General features: G+C 42.0%; 1 protein-coding gene across 1 annotated transcript in view; it reads right to left on the reverse strand.

The window, feature by feature from the left end:
* Positions 1-557: 557 nt before the first annotated feature.
* srrm4 (serine/arginine repetitive matrix 4) overlaps positions 558-13,143 on the reverse strand; it is a 58,701-nt gene continuing 46,115 nt past the window's right edge. The window contains exons 3-13 of the mRNA XM_041938030.1: positions 10,993-11,076; positions 10,775-10,855; positions 10,661-10,687; positions 10,327-10,377; positions 7,945-8,028; positions 7,220-7,385; positions 3,572-3,894; positions 3,155-3,355; positions 2,331-2,432; positions 2,064-2,219; positions 558-822 (exon numbers count right to left, since the gene is read on the reverse strand). Coding sequence (XP_041793964.1) covers positions 558-822; positions 2,064-2,219; positions 2,331-2,432; positions 3,155-3,355; positions 3,572-3,894; positions 7,220-7,385; positions 7,945-8,028; positions 10,327-10,377; positions 10,661-10,687; positions 10,775-10,855; positions 10,993-11,076 — 1,540 coding nt within the window. The remainder of the gene's footprint in view (positions 823-2,063; positions 2,220-2,330; positions 2,433-3,154; positions 3,356-3,571; positions 3,895-7,219; positions 7,386-7,944; positions 8,029-10,326; positions 10,378-10,660; positions 10,688-10,774; positions 10,856-10,992; positions 11,077-13,143) is intronic.

Here is a 13,143-nt window from a genome sequence, read left to right on the forward strand (position 1 = left end):
GAATCTGACATCAATACTTCATTTCTCTCTGCAAAATCTACAACATGAAGACCTGACATGGGGCAGTAAATGTCTGACATCCTATCAAACTTTAAAAGTGTTAGCCAACACATACTGTATATTGGGGGAAAAAAATGCTGGAATTAAGCAATTTTAACGAATTTAAAAGAATAATTTAACATGAAGATCATGGACCTAAAAATAACAGACGGCAATGTTAGTTGACCAAATACAGGAATACTGTTTTTGTCTTATGTGCAGTTTCTATTGTAAATATCTGAGAGATGAACAGTCTCAGGCCTTTGTGAGTGCTGATGCAAGAGGATGCATTACAAGAACAGAACAAACAAACAAAAAGACATTCAGTCTTCAGTGGTCTCTGTGGGCAGAGTGAACAAGACTGCATCACTAAAAGACGTAGTCAGACCCCTGCCGGGACATTTCCACTCAAGCGTCAAAGCGGAGCTCGGAGACGTACACGCCCTAACACCCACCATCCCCGCTCTCAACTGGAAACACGACTGGCGTTTCAGTCCCTTAACGTTCTCTGAGAGACCCTAATGCCGGGTTTTGTCGCGCTTGTTCAACGAACCGCGACTCCTGCTGCGACTGCGGGTCCCAAAGATTGAGTTCCAGGATGAACTGCGGCTGTAGCTCCTGTACGAGGAGTAGCTGTGGCTCCGGCTCCGGCTCCGGCTGATGCTGTGGATCGGGCTGCGACTGCGGCTGCGGGTGAAGAGGCTGCTCCAGGACGACACGCTGGTGGACCGGCTGCTGGACGACGGACTGGGTCTGAAGTAAGGGATGGGTCTCTTCCTGGCACTGTGGAGAGGCCAAAAATTTATGTGGTGTGAAACTGACAAACCGTAGCAGAATCAAAGCTGCAATGTGTGCAATTTACTGAACATTAAAGCTGCTAACCAGTGTCTATTTCTATTTCTATGAACAATGTGTCAAATGACTCTGTGTAATCGGAAAGGGGTCGCTCATAGTGATGAACCTACAAAGTCTTATCAGCCAGCTCTGTGCGTGTGCTAATTGTTTTGGTTTTACAGCCACACATTCACTGCTCAGCACCAAACAGGCAGACAAATTAAGTTAGCGACTAGCTTTTGAAAATAGTGGAGCATTTAGCAAAGACCCAGACATTTCCAACAAGAGGCGCCATGTGGCCAGAAACACAAAGATAAATGCTAATGCTGCTCTGTCTGCTGGTAAATTAGCAAATGTTTGCCAATGTCATCAAAATTATAGGGTGGTATTTTGTGCATGCTGTGTTGCAATGCCCCCTGGTGGCCACAAACACCAATTAATACAGGTTTAAAGGCGGTCACTAAAAAAATCCAAAAGGTATTGCATTATATATTGTATTAGATAACACATTTCAAAACAAATGTCTACTTACAGATCCAGCAGATACACAGCAGCATTAACATAATTTGGTGAGTCCAATATTTCCTTTCCTTTTAGCTCTTTTTTGGTCTCCACCGACTCCTGAGAGAAATATCTGACTCTTCAGCAGCTAAATGCTCCACTATGGTCACCAACTAGTCGCTAACTTTGTATGCTGCATATATAACTTAATTTATCCTGGAAAAGGCTTCACAAAAATAAAAAATCTCTTTTACGGGAATGTTGTGGCTAAAAGTTGAGGGTAATAAAACCAAAACGATGAGCTGCTGGATGCTAAAATGCTCTGTAGATCTGAGGGGAACAACGGAGTTGGGTGACAAGTCATTTGCTGCTGTCAAACAGCAGTATGAAGTGTGGCAGACAAGATCTGTTAAAAAATATGAAGATATGTTCTTTTTTTGCATTTCAGATTGCCTCTGTTCCCCATCTGCTTCTTTAGCACCTGTGGTGGCTTTAGAGCTGACGGTTACCTCATCCTCTGGCTAAATGCCATGTCATGGTACACAGCTCATCAACACCAGAGAAAGACTTCAAGTTGGGGACTTGTCCAACTGAGGGGGTGGAGGGTGAGACCAGCAGCACATTTTTGCTGCCTTTAGGCATAAAAATGTATATTGTAGCTATAAATACCCAGGCTGGGAAAGCTCTACCTTGTGATTCGGCGTGCTTCCAGATGGCTTGGTGAGTCTCTCCTCCTTTTCTTCATAGGAGAGTAGGATTTGCGTCTTCGTCTCTTCCCACTAACCTTGTGTGCATGCTTCACATCTGTCTCTCTGGAGCTAGGTGTTCTCTTTCTGTGTCGTAGTCTGGGAAGCAGACATAGCAATGTGAAAATCTGGATCGCCAACATTGTAAATGTGCATTTGTGCGACACCAATGAGGAGCCATTAGCAGCAAAAACATTTCGTGATGTTTACCTGTCAGCACTGTATCTGGAGTAGCTTCCTCTGGAGCTCAGGCTGGCTACGCTGCCTCGTCGCCTCAGATCAGCTGAATAACTCGGCGAGCGCGAGTACGAGCTGGCAAGAAGGAAAAATGACAGTTATCTCCTGGAGTCGAGCGAAGTGGCAGCAGTTATTACATGTTGTATCTGATTCTGATCTGACTAACGCCCCGACACGCTCGCTCATTTTACCCTTCACTTTGTGGGCTCTCTAGTGCAGTGCAGGCCTGTAACGTCGAGTGGGAGAATGTCTTGTTCATTTTTCTTGTGTTTCATGCTCACGGTGACAATGCGACTGCTGTTTAGTGAATATAAGGTTCACCATGTTGGTGATCTGAATTAAGATGCTAGCATTTGCTAATTAGCAATAAACATAAAGTACAGCTGAGGATAATGGGAATGTCATTAGTTTTGCTGCTAAAACAAAGTATTGGACACGCTGAAATTCGGCCTGATGGTGACGCTGTAGAGCAAAAGTTAATGGATCACCAAAGCTGTGTGATTCATCCTGAGGGGGACATGAATCTCTGCACTAACATGGCTAAAAATCTCTTTCCGCCAGCTTCTATTCTATCAAACAAACGGGGGAATGACATGCAACAAACACCCCAGGCCGAACATGAATCATGGATGTTGTGGTTTATGTTCAAAGAATTAATCACTAGGTCACCAGGGTGTCCCACATTTCTACTTTTTTAATGTGCAAATTGAAATACATGAGTGGAAATGTACGTACAATAACTTGGGTATTAGTGGATGTTGGTGATATACAGGACAGGACAAAGGTAGTCAACCCACCTGCAAGATGACAGCGACAGGCTGCGTGAGTAGCGTCCGGAGTATCTGGAACTCCCCGAGGATCTGCTCCTGCTCCTGCTCCTGCTGCTGGATGACCGCGTTTTCAGTCGCCTTCGAGACGACTTGCTCACCCTCTGTGAACAGCTGGAGGTCTTTGGAGATCTCACAACCTCTACCCGGCACCCCAAGGTTATCTGCTCTCTACAAAGAAAACACATTTAGACATTTCGCCGCTTTGAGTGATAAAGCCAAAAACTGGAGCCTGTGTTGTTTTTAAGAAATGCTCTCCTTTATTCTCACTCATAAGATGAATATTTCAAAAGAGGAAACAGAGCATGGAAGCAGAAGATAAACAGCTTGCAATTTCCCTGGGAAGCATTCATTCAGATGGATTATTTTTTATGAACACAACATTACCTCTTGCCGTTTCCACTGAAAAGGGTTGCAGACAAGCCGTCCTCCCCGCAAGGTCTGCACAAGGAAGCGTAGCTGGTCACAGAGTTTCCTGAATCAGAGACATTGTCTCTGTCAGTGAACTTCAGCTTCTCTGGCGAGGCCAGACGTTTAAAGTGGCTCCTCTTGTTGTCGGTGACACTCGCCCGAGAAACACCAGTTTTGCTTGACGGCGGCGAAGATGTGTCATTCCCAGAATCGTAATCGTGCGGACCTTCGGTCTGGCTCGATAAATTCTGAGACCCTTTTCCGTGTAAAAGCTCGCTTCCAGGTTTTGACGACAAAATCTGCAAACAGACAAATAGGCTGCAGCTTAAAACCAAAGGTGTGTTGATAAATGGAACCTGCTATCTGCTTTTGATGCACTGTGAATAGTCTATTACAAAGGCACATATTCCCTTGAAAACACAGAGAAGAGATTTCTTTTTTTTCTTGGGACAGAAAACTTTGAAAGATAAAGACATCATGCAAATTTGAAGCATGCGATTAACCTCAAAAGAAAGTCTGAACTCAACTAAAGTCAAAGAAATCAACAAGAAACAAATTTAGATAAAGTAAGTCTAAACTAAAACAATTATATGAAAGGAACAACAAAAGAGCAGAGAAGAAAGGAAAACTATGCGTGGAAAAATCTACCGACTCTAACTCGAGTGAAGAGAAAAAGAGTAAACAATAGCCCCATTGAAAAGCCTCATTTAAAGAACATTGAACAAACATCACAAAATGGGTATTATGTAGAAATGAAAAGGATTGCAGACAAAGAGAGATCCCATCAGTCTAACTAAGAAAGCCCTCACAATAGGACAGATGACTGTGCTCTTTCTCCTGTAAGAAGTAAATAATTAGCCTGCACCGACCTACAAGTAAACCCCTAAATCTGCGGATAGCATCGACTTACCAATCAAGATTTCCTCCTTAAGTAGGTAAGGTGTAAGAAAAAGGGAAGAGCGGGCAACATAAGTGCATCATTAGAGTCGTAAATTGCAAGAAAAAGACAATAACCCTCTCTTCAAACCCAGAGCCAGTTAGACTTATATTGGCATGTTCCTTTTTCTTTCCTTAATGGTGCATTGTTTTGGAGTGTCGGGAGCCAGAAAGTCCCAGAATACTCTAAAAGTGTGCTTGCATGTGAGTACGACTACTGCACACTGCAATTAAAACGTATATTTTTACTGCAGGTATCCACAGATGCATAAAGGTACTGACTATCCAAGGATCATAGGTGACTAATGTCCGAAAATTATGATCTCTCTTTACTTATTGATTACAACACACTCAGAGGTTTATCCAGTCTGTCCTCCCGACGGTTTCCCATTACCTCGTCTATAGTCGACACAACAGACCAACCCTGAGGGAAATTTACCAGTCGCATCTACACACAATCTGTGCATACTCAAGAGTAAAAGGTTTCACTTACAGAAATGTTAAGAGACATTCTTCACTGTCACCTCGAGGAATTTTGACGAGGCTACCGTCAAATAAACATTTCATCTCTGCCTGGGTGTTTTTGACAATGGGTCTTGTGTGCTTTCTTTCCTTTTGTTGCCACAACGTTTCTTATGCTTCCCCCACAAAAGAAATTCACCAGTCATATTTACAGAGAAGGTTGACATATGTTATCATCAACCACATTCATGTCCATTATTCATATTTTTGAGGGTTTTTTTCTGTCCAGTCATACCTACCTTTACCTTTATGGCTTGCTTTTTTGGGAAAGAAATATTAAGCAAAGATCATTCTGCATCACGTTTGAAACTGCCTGTCTTTTATTCACCAAATTAAAACCCATAAATAAATGCAAACACCACTGAATAATTCAGATCCAGTAAGGCTTCCCCCCAGTAACCAGCTGTGAAGTCCTCCTGAAAGACTTTGGGGTACTAAACGCCAGGCGTGATTCAATATATGGATTAATTTATTGAATTTCAATTAAAACCCTGTGGTGTGTAATTAAAAACATTTGTCTGTGCAATTAGCATAATTTAATGATTGCTGGAGAGAAATTAAATATATTTCATGCTCCAATAAACACGAGACAATGAGTTTAAGGACATACAGCTGTATCTGTGAGCCTTTTTGGGAAACATCAATTCAAAAGAAAAAGAAAAGAAAAAAGGAAAGTCAACCTGCAATACAGTTTTAAAACTCAAAGTCTGCACTGCAACTGTCTGCTGGACCATAAAACAGATGCAATGACAAGAGGGGACTAAAAAAGGGCTGAGTGGAAATGCAAGATTTTGTGTTTTTTCCTGCTTCTGTATGATGTCAATCCTGGCTCATGAAAAAATGCTAATGTGCAACTACTTAGAGGTAACACACTAAAAACTGTATTAAAAAGAAAACGTATTCTTAATACGCAGCAGGACAAGAGTCCTTTTTACTGTAAGCACGTCCATAAAAGTAAATAAAATGTAGTCCTTGCATAACAAAGATTTTCTGACCTGTTTTTCAATCGTTTCTTTGCTCCAAATTAGCAGGAAAACAATAATTATTCCAAAATCACTCTAAGGGACCATTCTTAGTCTTAGTCTTCACACCGTGTGATTAAAGTGTTTAGTGAGTGTGATGCCAGCGTTGGGCGCGAGTACAAGAGGCAGTGCGACGTTCATGTAGCGTGGCAGAAACTAATGGTTTAATGGTTTATGTCTCATCTCACACCATGCCTAAACTTAAAACTCTGTGTACTGACTAAGCACAGTCTGTCGCACTTTTGATGTCAATAAACAAACACTTCCTGCCTGCTGCTTGCACATCATGGTTTGACAAAACAAGTGCAGAACGGTAACAACGTTGTGTGCAGTGCAAGTGCTTTGCACTAGTGACCTCTGCAGAACAGCACAGATAAGAGCCTGTAGGAGTCAACTACAAATCTAACAAATATTGACATGCTTTTAAGCCAACAAAGTGTTTTATTTTCCCCGTCTTGACCATGGTTGTGATGCACACAGTTCGTTTGAGTAGTTCTTAATTAATATTCACACTGAACGAAATGCTCATAACTTTTCAGTGATACCTTTATTAAAGGAACACAAGTGTGAAGTGAGAAAAAACTCTTGAAAATAAAATATTTGTTCACTTCAGTTTGACACTATGTCTCAACAGGAAGGAAAATAAGCCCTCGAGAACAATTTTTCCAGCAGTATCATTATTATTACAGGATATCTTCTCTACCAAGCACCTGGTGGCGTTACTTTTAAAAACAGAAAAACAAGAACTTACAAAATTACTGGAAAAAAAATATTATTCACAAAAGGAGCTCAGAATAAGGCCATGCACAATTTTTCATTTTGCAAATCACGTCCATTAAAGGATAGCTAAATGTGTTTTGGACATATAATTTACTGAAAATATATAATATAATGTATCGTATTTCTCTTCAATATCAGTGGCAAGAATTCTTATAAACACACCAGGATGTTGGGATTAAAATCTTAATAGTGAGCTAAAGAAGAAAATGTTTTCTTTTTTCTTCAGTGAGAATAATTTTCCAAAACAAATTGCTTCACCGTAAGCATTTTATTTTGACTGACAATAAGCTGTTTCACATGGCCATAACTGAGAAATCAAACTGAACAAGCAGCAGCACTGTTAAAAGTCCTAAAGTGTACTTACGGTGGCGGTTGAGAGGATGGAGCGATATTTTGGAGCCGTTTTACACATTGATTTGGTTGCGGGTCTCCACTTCATGTCCGCGTGGTCAAGCACTCCATTGGTTTCCTCTACTACAGCTGCCAGGTCCCCTAATGCCTGATGCACCACAGATTTTTGCAGATGGTGTCTGTGGGAAAAAGATGGATTTAGTTTTCATGACAGCATCATGATGTAAATGCTTCTTCTTAGTTCCAGCCAATTCTGCACTTCAGAGAATGGGACAGAAATTGGCACTTGTGCACATTTGATGAGGACTGAGTTTCATCTGTATAAATATGTTGGAAAAATGTATAACCCCATGGCATTCTAACTCTAAATGTAATATTCTCCATTCAGTGGCGGTGGATGATTATTCAGGGAGTGACCACAAGACATCATCATGTCATCAAACCGGTTCACTATAATCCATAAAACCTGTGAAAAACAACATCTTTCATATCAACACACGTCCAAGTTTTTGCAGTATGTCATTATAACTGAGTGCATTGATCTGTGGAGAGAATTTGGGGCCATTTCCTGTGAAGCTGTGATAAGGGCTGGTTGTGCCTGAGATCTGGAAGTCACCTCTGCCTTATCAGTCATCGCTGCAGTGTGACCAGGAACTCTGCAGACACCTCGGGCTGATAAGATAAAGTGAGGGAGTTTGGGGGGTGGGGGGGTGGGGGGTGGGGGGGATGGGTTCCTACCTGTCCTCTGTGGAAGACTGGCAGCAGGAACTGTCCGACTCTGACCTCCGATAGCGTCGCCTCCGCCTCGAGTGAGTCCGTGAACTGAAGGGGGTGATGAGGAGAGCAGAGGAGAGCAGACACAAGTGGATAAGGAGCAAAGAGCTATGATTAGACAATCGACAGAAATTACTTGACAGCCATTTTTATCATCACTTCATCATTTGTCATGCACAAGCACAAAAGCTTCTCAAATGTGACGATTTGCTGCTTCTATCTGTTCTATACCTTGTAAGTTGATTACATGCATAGCTGATGGTCTGTGGCTGCTGTGTAGCTTGTACACATTGTCCATGCACCCTTTCTTCTTTGTGATATGGCGTATTACACTCTGACTAATACTGTTATGAGTCAGCTTTGTTTACTCTCCCACATACGTTTGGCTGATCTGTGGTGCTCTGCTGGCCTCGGATTTCAGGTGCTGACCATGGCCCACTATGGAAAAGGGCAGGTAACTCCAAACCAGAATAACCGCCTCATGGTTGTTTGCCTCCGCCAACTAGTCAAGTTGCATTTTATATCCATGTCTGTCCAGACTCATGTAATATGTGTGCTGAAGACTTTAAAATAATATAATAGAAGTTATCAAGTGTCTTTTTTGGTGAAATGGAAGTTATAGTGAGAAAGTGAGAAACATCTTCACTTAGAGACTGTTTTTCCAGAGGAGTACAGAAGACTGAGGGAGAGCTTCATCACATGGTGCAACAACGATCACCTGAAGCTTAATATCATATGGTGGACTACAAGGCTTCAAATATGGATGTTGCTGCAAAGAAACTATAAACTGTGTAACGTGGATGCACACACATCTTCAACCCGGCAGCACAGAAGATCTGAACGTTTGTGGCAAATTTGAAATAATTTCCTCATGGTGTTACTGAGATATCGCATTCACAAGAACGGGACAGACAGAGGGATGGACAAACTTAAAACACAATGCTGTGCCATAATAAAACTTGGCTCGTGATTTGGTGAACCATCTGTCTATCACTGTCCATCACACACTAACTTCAATCGATCAGATCAATCAACCATATGACGTCTCTCTGAGGCCAGAGTTCGGGAGAACAGAAGAAACATCTTTTCCATGATAAAAGCCTTTAGTGCTGTTCATTGCTCCTCTGTCACTGATGTCACGCTGTTGTCACATCTAAACTGCGCCGGTGCATAGCTTCCAGTAGTCCCTCATAGGACCCTGATTGGTCCAAATGCTGTGGTTCAGCCCCAAGTGCATGACCTAAAGCCTGGCAAGATGGATTCTTGTGAATTCAAAAGTTCTGGGGGTTGTGCTCACTGATGTTTCCCCAGTTTTTGTTTTATTTGGGAAACAATTGACCAGACAGAAAAATGACTATAAGTGTGGATGAGATCGGTATAGCTGTACAGGTTGATGTAAGCCGACTCACAGAAATAACTGAATCAACATCTCTCTTTGTAAATCAATGTGCGACAGCCGTATCCGTCCCACCTGAACACAAAGTCAGGCTGAATACAAGAAGTGAAACAAATTGCAATTCAGTCATGTTAGGACCTAAAGCTTGGAAAATAAGATGTGCCTAAATTGGAAATACCCATCAACCAATGCACCTTTTACTCAGGATAATATGGATAGACATTAAAATGATTATCAGTTGCAGCTCTGCAGAGCACATGTGGACATTTATTTGGATCATGTTTTCTGAGCTGCACATTTTAAGATTCAAAAGGAAAAATCAGATCAAGCCTACATGACTTTGAGGATGTATAATTAAATAGCTCCAGCTCCACCTCTGATGTATATGAAGCTCGTTTAAAAAATAGGAGAGCGCGTCAGAGAAGACGAGAGTATAAAGGAGCAGCAAAGGCTTGAAGAGAAAAGAAGAAAGAGGCGAGCGAGTGGTACAGAGCTGGAAAGCCGTGGTTTCTGTTGAAGTAAGCAGCAGCTGAACTTGGCTCAGTGCTTACAAACAACGGCCCGCTCATCCAAAGTCGAATTATAAAATGTTGAAAGATCACAGCATGAAATTGGTTTCTCTCCACCCCTCCCCCCCCTCTCTTTGTGGCTCGAGCTTTCAATCAGTTTTCCTCTTTACGAGGCTTTTTTCACGCTTTGCTCGGAAAAATAAAAGCCCCACGTTCCTCCATTCACCCATCGTGCCCCTACATGAGAGCATTTTGGAGGACGCTCTCTCTTTCTTCCTCAGCAATGGGTGTTCTGAAAAGGACGGATGGGCTTAACATGGCTGAGGAAGAGGAGGAGGAGGAGGTGGTGGTGGTGGTGGTGTGTGTGTGTACAGAGGTGAGGCAAAAAAAGTTGTAGGATTTGGAGAGTACATGATTCTGATGCAACAATCACAGACTGACCTTTTCTTGTGCTTGCGCTCATCCTTCCTCTTATGTTTTAAACTTGAAGAGCTGGTGGGATGAAAGAGAGCAGAGTCATGAGGGAGGAGCATTAAGACTGACAAAGCCTGCACAGACAGCCTGCTTTCTGACTGATACACACTGGAAAGGACAGGGGCCTCTGAGCTGGAAATCCTGCAGTCTTAGCAGACACTAAATGTCACACCACATTTAGGACAGAAATGTATCCAGGTGAGAACTGTTTTTCATTCTTTAAAATATTTTAACCTTTAGAAACACAGCCACTAGACACGCTAATGTTACATACAAACCTTTGCAATAACCATAAACGTACCTGTGTTTTGACTTCCTGGAGGTATACCTGGAATAGGGGAAAAAGATGATTTCGGTCACCTAAAAATACATGTTATGCCATTTTTCTAATATTGTCATAGAAAGCAAGAGCTACCTATGCCGCTTGCTTTTCTTGGAGCTCTTCTTCTTCTTCTTTTTCTTCTTCCTCAGTGGTGACAGGCTGTGGGAAGGAGACCTAAAGCGGGAGAACAGATAAACAGGAACTCTAGTGAGCACCAAGCACTCCTCTCCATGTATTTATTTTCAGGAAATGCAACAACAGGTGTCCAACAATACACCTCAGCGCAGAGTCATCTCATTTTGGGAACTGACCTTTTCCTTTTCCTCCTCCGATCGGACTTTCTCTTCTTCTTCTTCCCCTTGGGCCGAGGGGAGAGTTCCTCGTCAAAGGAGGGGCTGCAAGCGGAGACAGAGCAGAGGGGACACCTTGGCATTCATTCCAGTGACGGGATACGACATGTGAAATCTCAGGTGAGAGAATTCCGCAGGGTGATGAGCAGATGTTTGGGGGAGCGAGTTTCAGCTTCTAAATCCCAATATCTGGGCTTTTAGACTCTGAGTCTGCTGGGCCACAACAACCTTGTGCCTAAATGAGCCAGGTCGATTGCCAAAAGTTGGGAAACGGTCACAGTTTGCTAAGGTTTAGGCAGTAAAGCTACTTGTTTAGTTTCTGGAAAAGATCACGGGTTAAAATATGCCCATTACTGTTGTGTACGTGGTGTAACATAAGAACATTATGTCATTTAAAATGGGTCAGTGTTGACTTTTGTGTTCCTCTGTTTGTTTGAGTCATCCATCCAGCCCCCCTTACTCCATATAAGGGCTTTCTTGCTCTTTGTACTACATCACCTGACTTCCTTTGTGCCTGTCATTATTACCATGGCCACTAGAGGGCACAATAAATGTAAGTAATATTTACAAGGCCAACCTATATGGCTTTTTTTGTCTAGTAGGATAGGCTGGATGTTTTTGAGTGTTTAAGGGTTAACACTTAATGACAGTGATGCTAGATGCCACTAAAGGTAGGTGAGAAATGTGCTTTCTTTCATCATTATTTGGGTGAACTGTCCCATTAAAACAAGGTAACTCATGTTCACAGTACCAACTGGTTTGTGATAACCTAAAATAATCAGTGATTCAGTGCGAACGGCACAACAGCAACAGCACTATTAATACATAACTGCACTGTGTGAGGAATACTTTTCACCTACTTTTATTCATCTGATATCACAAAAGTGTTGCAAACACTTTTTTTCTTTGTGAAAGTGTGAAACTCCCTCGACAAAACTCTTTTTTTCCCCTACAATCTTTGCAGACAAATAACCGGAACAGATCGGGTGGGGTAAAATAATCCACATGACTCATCATTGGCACACATAAGCAAGATTATCTGTGAGCCAAATGTCCCGTATGAGATGATCCCATCACAACAGGATGATGAAATCCTATCCAGACTGGTACAAAGCACAAAACAGATCGCATGCCAGTGAGCCTCACTGAAGTCAGCACTGAAGACAACACGAGATAGATCTGCGGTACATCGCATCCGCTGCCAATGCACATAGCTGCCTTCACTTCCTATCTAGCCTTTGACTCTGTGTTCTGGCTGCCTATTGGCTGTTGACTCTGAGGCATGCTGGATTGTCCAGTATCCTTTTTTCCCCTTCTTGTGCTGGGGACATAAAAACAGGCTGCAGCGGGGCACAATAGGCTTTCACTTAATACAATGAACCTTACGACCTCATTTAACTAGCAATTGTGTAAATGTGTGATTCATTTTTTTTTTTTTTTTTTTACCTGAGCTGAACAGAGATGTTAAATTGGGAATTTGTTATTTTTGTCATTGATACTGAACCTTCCTGTTAATCTTGTTAGATGATCTAGGTAGGATCTAGTGTGGGAGACAAGAGTTTGTAATCTTCAACAACTCTGTCAGTAGCTTTTTCATTCAGTTGGGGTACTTGAAAGAGACAGATTTTTTTTAAACGCATGTAAAAAAAACCCCTCTACTGTTCTTTTTCGCACCCTTATTGTTCTTATTTTGCACCTTATTGTTCCTATTGTTCTTATTTGCACCTCCATTTGCTGTTTGCACCCCCCCCCCCCCCCCCCCCCCGTGTGTTCTGAAGAGCTTCTGTAAGAGTGAATTTCTCCATTGTGAGATGAATAAAGTCTTATCTCATCTACAACGACAATAACTTGTACTCACAGTCAGAATTCATGATCTCATGCACCTGAAAGACTTTCTGGAGCGCAAGAACAAACCAGTTTATCCTGACTTTTTGTCCCTAACATGAGTAAAAATGGGTAATGTGGGTACACTAGCAATGTTTCTAATGACTAATTTCTGTGACATTTAAAACAGAGGTTTGAAATTTGACTGGTTGACTGATAGTATCTTAAATGCTGCTGAAGTGTTCGGCACTTTACCCTATACTGGGTATAGTGAATTACACATTATTC

Source organism: Chelmon rostratus, chromosome 5 (genome assembly GCF_017976325.1).
Source record: "Chelmon rostratus isolate fCheRos1 chromosome 5, fCheRos1.pri, whole genome shotgun sequence".
Lineage (NCBI taxonomy): Eukaryota > Metazoa > Chordata > Actinopteri > Chaetodontiformes > Chaetodontidae > Chelmon > Chelmon rostratus.